The following is an 8,762-nucleotide window of genomic DNA, read 5'->3' as shown; positions in this document are numbered from 1 at the left end:
GCCTCTATCAATAACTATGCGGAGCCTATATACAGCATATTGGGATCATTTGACTGCACAGGGAAATGAATGATGGGGTCCTTTGCAAAGGTGGGGGGAACCATACACATACTTGGGGGTTCTGGGCATCAACACAGAGACGCTGATTGGTCCAGGCTCCTCCCTGGAACAAGGGAACCAATCAGGGCTACAAAGATGGCATGATCAACATGAACCCCAACATCATTGCATGGCACCCCCCATCCCTGCTCAGAAACGTAGACATGCCCCTCCCAGACCAGCACCAAATTGGGGGCTCAGTAGAGGTTTGCAAAGAACCCCAAAACACACAGGGTTCAACATGCCCCCCTCCCTTATTTCTATCCTCTAAGGAAAGAAAACGCTACTGGGAAACTTTTGGGTGAATCCTGGCCTTTTGGAAGCTGTTGAGGTTGAAGTTTGATGTGAAACTGGGTTATGGAGTAGCTAAAATATCAAGGTGCAGCCTCCTTTTTGCAGGGGGGTGGGAATCAGGATTTTCAAGGGCAAAACCCTGCTAGGAAAGTGGGCTGAATTTTGGGGTGAATGTTGTGCAACTGGGGGAATTTTTGCAGTGAAATCAGGAGTGACTGGAGCTGCAATTTGACAGCGATTTATGTTAAGGTTGGCTAGTTGCCATATTGTCTTGCATACAACACGCACCTTTTTCCCCACAAAAAGCCAACTCTTGGATATTTGAGTGCACATTATACGAGATAAATATGGTAAAAGCAGTTGCTGCTGTTTACTGGGCCAAAGCTAAAATAAATGCTGCACCAATCCATCGGGAGCAGAGTGAGCATGCTGGGCACCCTCTCTGCTGCTGCTCAATGACTTACTATAAGGCAAGATCTTTTCTTCTTCATTCAGCCCTTCAAAAACAAAGCATGTGTCTTATTCTAGAACATGTTGTAGCCTATAAAATATGGTATTTGGGGTTAGGATTATGGTTAAAGTTAGCATGCCTGCCTTCTCCAACTGAGCTGGACAGGTGACTGGGGTGCATGGGGGAAAGCAGGGGACATGCCTCTGAGCACAGAGGGCCGGGGGGGCAGGGATTCTTACCTGCTTTGGGTAAAATTTCTTCCCTGTTAGAACAGGGAGACAGAGGCCTAGGGGAGCCATGGAGTCCCTATCACTGGAGGGGTTCAAGAAGAGGCTGGACAGCTACTGGCTGGGGATGATCTAAACACAGCGATGCCCGTGTTCCACAATAGGTGTTTCCCAGGCTTTGTTGGTTCCTCCCACCCCTTTCTGCTACGTGTCTTAGGTGGGTTTTAAGCCTTCCTAGGAGGCATTGATTGTTGGCTGCAGCCAAAGCCAGGGATGGTGACTGGGCTGTGCCAATACTCCTGCTGAGACCAAAGACAGAGGTTCCTGGCCAGAGGGTCTTGCCCCTCTGCTTGGGGTCAGACCGATGCTGCATTTGCGATCAAGAAGAAATTTTACCCCATGGTCATGTTGGCATGGACCGGGGGAGGGGGGTTTGCCTTCCTCTGTAGAGGGGCAAGAGTGCCTGTGATCTCTTGAGCCTATATTAACAATCTTGTATGGAAGCAGGACCTTGGCCACTGTGGTCCCCCTGCTTTAGATGTGGCAGCGGGTTCAGGTGTGATATCTGGTGTTGTGTCAGGGTTTTACAAAGCATTTAGATGATGGATGTAGCCAGGATGATCCTGCCTCAAACAGGGAGTGGGCTAGATGCAACCTGTGGAGGTCCTTTCCAGCCCCACTTCTCTATGACTATGACTATACTGATAGTTGGAGGAACACTGGGGACAGATTTGGGTGCTGAATCTTCCCAACAGCTTTCCACCAAACCCTGCTGAAAATTTGGAGTGGGAGGGTAATTCTTGCCCATCTTGGGTTTTGCTCCCAAGGGGGTCCAGAGTCAGATGGGTGACCCATGCTGTGACATTGTGGGGTCCATCATTTTGTGACATGTGACATCAAACCAGCTCTAAAATCTGGGGGGCAATATACTAGGGATTTAGGGGGTGATCCCAACCCTTGACTTTTCTGAGGTGGGAACCCCCAACTTTCCTTGTGGACTCCCCAGAGCCATGAAGATAGGAGTGATTCCCTTATGAATTTGAGGGGAGTGGGACAAATGGCTTGGACCCATTCTTTCCAGGCTGCTTCAGCTTCCTGGGGTCACCCTGGCTGAGATTCTTAGGGAGCCTGGATTACTGCAGGTTCCAAATATTTTTTCAGGGTGGGGGGTCCTTTCCATAGCTAGCAGAGCTCTGGTAGCGAATCATGTTCTGGATACAAAAGAGGAGCTGCCTCTTTCTATAGGGCACCAACACTGGGGGAATATATGAGACTCTCTAAGCCCTGAGACCAAGTCTGAAGAACAGGACTCCCCCATGACTGAGGGGAGCCAGACGCCCCACGACTGGGAGGGCCAGACACTTCCAGAGTGTTTGCCCAGGGTGGGGGTTTAATGTGAGCACTCCTACAAAATAGCTGGTGAGGCCTCACAGACTCATGAAGAGGCTGTGCCCCAAGACACACGCTCATGAAGAGGCTGTGCCCTAGGGCACATGCTCATGCAAATCCCCAGAGGTCCAACGCAACAGGCAAGGACCCTAGGGTAGCCATGATGCCTCTTGGTAGTCATTCGGGAAGGGAAGGAAATATGTATTTTGGGAAGGGAGACTGCCCTTGGGATCCCTGAGCAAGACCTCATCCACCCTGAGCTCAGGTCTCACTACGCAGCACCTTAAAGGCCTATTATGTGGCTACAACCACCCCTTTACACCATGCCCAGGCCTTGCAGATGTTATCATCAGTCATGTCCATCATCAACCCCACCCCCAGACCGTTACCTCAGTCCCTGTGACCAGGCCTCCCTGCCCTGGCACTTCACCTCTGCAGGTTACTCCCAGGCTCCATATCCTGCCCACTTGGGCTCCTATCTCCCCTCCTCCTGAGCTTCAGGCCCTTGGCCCCAGTTTCTGGGCTCCCTTGCCCTGTCTATGACCTTCTCTGGGCTACAGGTCCTCTGACCCCCTTGGTCTCCAGCAAAGGGCCCTGACTTTTGGTCTCCCTAGACTAGGGGTAGGCAACTCCCAGCACAGGTGCCAGAGTGTGGCCCTCAAAGGCACATTTCTTGGCACATCTGCCTCAGGGCAGACAGCAGGGAAGGGACCAGGGCTGCACTGCTACTAGAATCAGGCCCCACACAGCTCCCCCGCCATACGTTCCGGCATGCCGACATCTTATAAGTCAAGGTTGCGGGTGTTGCCCCAAAATGTTGCTGACTCCTACCCTAAACCCTGAGCCTGCTTCTAGGCTGGTTGAGACCATGGGCACCCTGCCCTTCTTGCTTTCTGGCTTTCCGCTGTCTCCTGCCCCCTCTCTGACCTACAAGCTCTCTCTCAGGCCTCTCTATTCCCAGGCCTGCTTCTGCTCTGGGTTATGGGCTCACCAGCCCTTAATCCCAGACCCCTCCATTCACCAGCCTGCTGAGACCTCCTCCAGGTACACTCTATCTACAAACCTCCAGAGCTTTCAGTGTTAACCAGACACAGACAGACCCCCCCCCATCTCCAGGCCCTAGGTTTATATGCATCAAGCCACCCCTTCTGGTCAGATGACTCTAATTGGCCCTTCCCACACCTGCAGGTTGCTTCTCAGACAGCCTCTTCCCCTCCAACAAGTGCACTCAGTACTCTATCACATGTACATGGGAAATCCTGCATCATTTACACAAGAGGCTGGTTTTGCACACTCACGTGGGCACAGGGAGACATGCCCATGCCTAAATAGGCCTCTCTGAGCCAGCAGCTGTGCACCAGGGGGTATACTCTTGTGCAAGGACTAGGAAACCTTGCACGCTCTTGTGTGATGCTTACCAGCATGTGAAGAGGCTAGAACAAAACACTTGCTAGTGACATGCCCTTGTGAAAACACTAGTGAATGCACCCTGGGAAAGGGGGGCCCCTCCAGGACTGACTTGTGCCCTCATGCAAGCATGGAGAGACACCACAGGGACTACATGCATGCACAAATGTGAGGGCCACATGCCCGCCTGTTTATGGAATCACATGCAAGCCACAGACACACACAAGGACACTGGTGCTGGGTCCTCCAGGCAGCAGGTCCTCATGAGATTCCTTGTACAGAAACGCCGAAGACTTGTGCACCAGGGAGCACGGCAGAGGAGAGGGGAGGAGAGGGGACGGGACAGGACAAATGGATACGTTGACTGATGCACGCTGGTCCTGGTAGGGGGGTTGCCTGTACTTGAAAGCTTGGAGAGGCCAAGTGCAGAATCAGCACTCATTTCCCACTAAGCCCCCACTAAAACCTAGGGGGCAAAGGCAGGGAGGGGGCTGCAAGTTGGGCTAGCAGGACTTATGGGTCAGGGGCTGCAGGTTGGGAGTGAGGGGCACTGGCAGGGCTGGAAGGGGGCAGGGAGTGAAGGACATTAGGGAGGGGAAGAGGGCTGTGGGTCAGGATCACTCTTCTGCTTCCACCCTGGAATCTGGTCAAAAAAGGATGATTTAGGGTCTTGCAGCTCCCCCTGCTGGGGAGCCCAGGTATCTGGGCAGCTCCAGGCCCCCCTCCCCTCACCCAGTGTCACAGTGCCCTGTGCCAAGGAACCGCAGTGTCCAGGCAGTCCCAGAACATAATTCCTTCCCAGGCCCCCACATACTTACTAATGCAGCTTAGCACCCCCTGGCAGGAACCCAGGAGTCCTGGCAGCCTGGGGCTCCCCCCACAGCCCCCTACCTCTACCCCAATACCACGGAGCCTGGCGTCCAGGCACTGCAGACACCATTCCTACCCAGTGATACGCCATCCCCTCTAGCCCCACCACCCCGACTGCTGGGGGGCCCAAGCAGCCTGATGCCCCTCCCCTCACCACCTCCAACCTTCCCCCCCACCCTAGGGAATACAGGCATCCAAGGCTCACCTTGTCCAGGCCCAGCAGCATGCTGGAGCCGGTAGGTCCGGACACCATCATAAGCAAAGACCCCTGCCAGGACCAACCCAAAAGTCTGTCGGGAGACAGAGTGTCAGGGAGGGGCAGGGGTATCGAGGTATTGGGGTAGCACAGTGCTGCGGCGTTGGGTGTTGAGGGATATTGGGGTGTCAGGGTGCTACAGTGTAGGGTCTTAAGGTCCTGGGGTGCTAGGAGATATGGGGTCTTGGGGGTCTCAGGGTGCCAGGATCATTGGGGGCTCAGGGTCCCAGGAGTATTGGAGTACTGGGGTTTCAGGGTGCTCAGGTGTGGAGCACTGGGAGGTCTTGGGGTGCCGCAGTATGAGGGCATGTGAGGTCTTGGGGTATCGGGGTCTGGGGTTCCAGGGTATTGCAGTAGGGGGGTCTCAGGGTCTCAGAGTCCTAGGCTTGCAGTGTACTGGGGAGTCTCAGGGTGCCACAATGCAGGGTGCTAGGGTACGGGGGAGAGGGTGCCGCACACTCACCCCAGCGCTCACAGCTGCCCCTTCACGGCTGGCGGCAACAGCAGCGACCGCCACAACGAGAAAGATGAGAGCGGCGCTGCCACAGCGTAGCAGGTCCTGGGGGCAGTGGGGACACACGGGGTCACTCAGGGTCACCACAGGGTGGGGAGGACCCAGGGGTGGGGCATGGAAGTGGGGTCCCAGGTTCCCTGGGCTGGAGGGTCCTGGGGGCAGGGAGGGGCGTTAGGGCAGTGGGGTGGGGGTTCAGGGGTGCAAGGGAGGATGGGGGACATGGGGTTGGAGACTAGGCCTGAAGGTGCCAGTAGTTAGGGGGATCCCAGGGGGACAGGGGCTGGGCCAGAAGTGTCCTTGGGAGTCCCAGGGCACTGGAGTGGGACTGGCGGGGTCCCAGGGGGTCCCTGGGCAGGGGGGGAAGGGGTGCACGCACCAGGCAGGGCCAGTGCAGGGCGGGCAGGCGGTGGTGGGCACGGGTGCCACGCAGGCCCAGAACTGCAGCTGTGAGCAGGGTCTCCAGCAGTGCAGCACCCATGTAGGCCGACACCGAGGCCGTAAGCAGGGCGAAGACGAGCAGGCTCAGCGCCTGTGGGGACAGGGTGGGTCACAGCCCCCAGACCTCCCATCCATCCCCTACCAGAGCCTCCCACCATCAGCATCCCCCCTGCTTTTCCCTCCCCCCATGAGGAACCCCCCAACTCCCCACCCTGGGGTAGGGCTGGACCTCCTAGTCCCTCCCAGACCCTGGGGGGGAGGGCAGAAAGCTGGGGGGAAGGGGCGAGCCCAGGAGAGATGAGAGGAGCCTGGAGAGAGCTCAGGGCTTGGAGGGCCAAGGAGAGTCTGCGGGGGCGGGCTTGGGGTCCAGGGCTGGGAGTTGAGGGAGTCACCAGTTTGGGATCTGGAGGAACAAAGGTGGGAGACTCTAGGTCTGAGCCCCTGGACTGGACCTGGGAGGCTGGGAGGTTGGATCTGAAGGGGTCGGGGGTCCCTGGAGTGGGATCTGGGGGTCTGGAGATTTGGGGGCTCCACGGGTTGGATCTGGGAGGCCTGGGAGCCTCTGGGTTGGACCTGTGGGGTGGTCTGGCAGGTCCATGGTTTCTGATCTGGGTTTGGGGTCTGAGGGAAGAGAGGTGTCAGGAGTACCTGGGTTGGATCTGGGAGGGCCTGGGGCCTTCTGGGGTGGGCCTGGGGGTGAAGGGAGGAGAGTCTAGGGGTCTCTGGTTTGGGATCAGGAGGTTGGGAGCTCTGGGCTATCAATGGGATGGATCTGGGTGGCCAAAGGGGCCCTAGGTTGGATCTGCAGGGTGGAGGGGTCTGGGGCCCCTGGTTTGGGATCTAGGAGGTTGCAAGGTCTGGGGGTGTGGGCTAATGCTGGGGTCTGAGGGGCTTCTAGGATGGCTCTGTGGGGATGAAGGGGATCTGGGGGGTCCCTGAGTTGGATCTTGGGGGTCCCAGGTTTGGGATCGGGGCAGGTGGGATGTTTGGGGGTCTGGATTGGATCTGGGAAATCTGGGGGCCTCTGAGTTAGATCTGGGGCGCCTGGCGGGCTGGATTGGGTTTTAGGGGGTTGGGAGGTCTCAGGAGTACCTGGATTAGTTCTGGAGGTTGAGGGGTCTCTCATTTGGGTCTGGATGTGAAAGGGGGGTCCCTGGTACAGGATCTGTGGATTTGAGGGGTCTAGGGATCCCTGGGTTGGATCTGGGGGAGGTAGAGAGGATCTAGGGGGTCCCTGATTTGGGATTTGGGGATGGAAAATCAGGGGGTCCCTGGATTGCATTGGGGTGGGGGGTGATTGGGGGCATCTGGGTTAGACCTGGGGGATTGGATATCGGGGGGGGGGGGTCAGGGAGTCATTGGGTTGGGTCCTGGGGAGTGACAGTGTCTACAGGTCCCTTGGTTGGATTATGGTGGGGATAGGACATTTGGGGGTACCCTGGATTGGATTTGGGTGGTTGGTAGGGCCTCTGGACTGAACCTGGAGGAGTAGGAGAGGGTCTGAGGTACTTGGTATGGGGAGCTAAGGGATTGGGGGGCTGGATGGGATCTGGGGTTTGGGGAGACTCTAGGTTGGATCAGAGGGTGGAGGGGGTCTGGGGGGTACCTGCTTTGGGATATGAGGTGTGGGAGGTCTGGGGGGGTTAAATTGGATCTGTGGGATCTGGAGGACTCTGGGTTGGAACTGGGAGGTGGAGGGGGGTCTCACGGTCCTGTGTTGGGGTCTGGGGGTTGGGAGATCTCAGGAGTACCTAGACTGGGGCTTCAGGAGGCCTCAGGTTTGGATTTGAGAGGGTGGAGGGGGGGTCTCGGGAGATCCCTGGTTTGGACCTGGATGGGCAGAGGGGGTCTGGTGCCCCTGTGCTGGGATCTGAGGGTGGGGAGATTTGGGGTGGGGGGGTCCATGGGTTGGATCTGTGAGGTTGGGGGCCTCTGGATTGGCTCGGCAAGAGGGGGTGGAGGAGCCTGGGGGGTCACTGGGTTGGGGCCTGGTTGGGGGGTCCCTGGGTCTGGATTGTGTGGGTCTCTGGGTTGGGATCTGGGAAGGCCTCTGGGTCTGCCCCTGGGTTGGGATCAGGGCGGGGGTCTGAGTTCTTCTGAGTTGCATGGGGGTCCCTTGGTTGGGTCTGGTGACGCCTGGGGGGTCCCTGGTTCAGTCTGGGGGTCTCTGGTGGGTCCCATGGTCCCCCATGGAGCGTGGGGGTCCCAGCCCCGTTACCAGCTCGCCAAGCATCAGCAGTCCCTTGGGTGATGCCAGAAACTCCTTGTCCAGCTCAAAGCCGCGTGGCTCCCCCGGGGCGCCCGGTGCCTGCTCCCCCATCCCTGCAGTCATGCAGGACACTGAGCTCCGACACTGGCTGGCACCATGGAGAGGGGGAGGGGGGGAGGCGGGCACCCAGCTGCCCCCAAGGCTGGGACAAAGAGGCCTTGTCCCCTGGGCTGGCATGGAGAAGCGCCGGGTGCTGGGGCAGGCAGCCAGCACCTTGGCGTGGTGCAGCCAGCAGGGGGCGCCTCAGCCTTGCCCTGCCTCCAGGGTCCCGCAGGGGGTGCCTGGGCCCAGCCCTGCCCAGTGGGCAGCTCCCACGGAGGTTGGGGGTGAAAGAAACCAGCTCAGTCCCGTGCCCATCAGTCACAGTGATAACTTTATTGACCTGCATCTGGGGATTCCAGATCCTGAGATGTGTGGGAAAGGCAGACCCCCCTCAACATAGCCCCTGGCAGAAGCAGGGGAAATCTCACCTCCTCCCACACTAAAGTCCAGGGGGGCCACCAGGACTGGGAGAGACCCCCCCACAAAAAAACAGCCCCAGACCTGGA

At 57.8% G+C, this 8,762-nt stretch overlaps 1 protein-coding gene across 1 annotated transcript; it reads right to left on the bottom strand.

The window, feature by feature from the left end:
* Nucleotides 1-4,033: 4,033 nt before the first annotated feature.
* On the bottom strand, nucleotides 4,034-8,277 carry CMTM5 (CKLF like MARVEL transmembrane domain containing 5). The gene is made up of 5 exons (XM_090053115.1): nucleotides 8,164-8,277; nucleotides 5,884-6,036; nucleotides 5,457-5,552; nucleotides 4,943-5,027; nucleotides 4,034-4,510 (listed from the first exon to the last, which is right to left on the bottom strand). The coding sequence occupies exons 1-5, from the start codon at nucleotides 8,275-8,277 to the stop codon at nucleotides 4,485-4,487; spliced, it is 474 nt and encodes a 157-aa protein (XP_089909241.1). The 3' UTR covers nucleotides 4,034-4,484.
* Between the last annotated feature and the right edge of the window lie 485 nt (nucleotides 8,278-8,762).

Source organism: Crocodylus siamensis, chromosome 6 (genome assembly GCF_052110815.1).
Source record: "Crocodylus siamensis isolate JL-2025a chromosome 6, ASM5211081v1, whole genome shotgun sequence".
Lineage (NCBI taxonomy): Eukaryota > Metazoa > Chordata > Crocodylia > Crocodylidae > Crocodylus > Crocodylus siamensis.
This window is presented reverse-complemented; position numbering and strand designations above follow the sequence as displayed.

Excerpts from the sequence above, each read along its gene's own strand:
- CMTM5 (XM_090053115.1), bottom strand. The coding sequence starts at position 8,277 with ATGACTGCAGGGATGGGGGAGCAGGCACCGGGCGCCCCGGGGGAGCCA. Across the intron at positions 6,037-8,163 it reads TGCTGATGCTTGGCGAGCTG|GCGCTGAGCCTGCTCGTCTT; the intron begins GTAACGGGGCTG and ends CTGTCCCCACAG. Across the intron at positions 5,028-5,456 it reads GGGCAGCTGTGAGCGCTGGG|ACTTTTGGGTTGGTCCTGGC; the intron begins GTGAGTGTGCGG and ends GTCTCCCGACAG.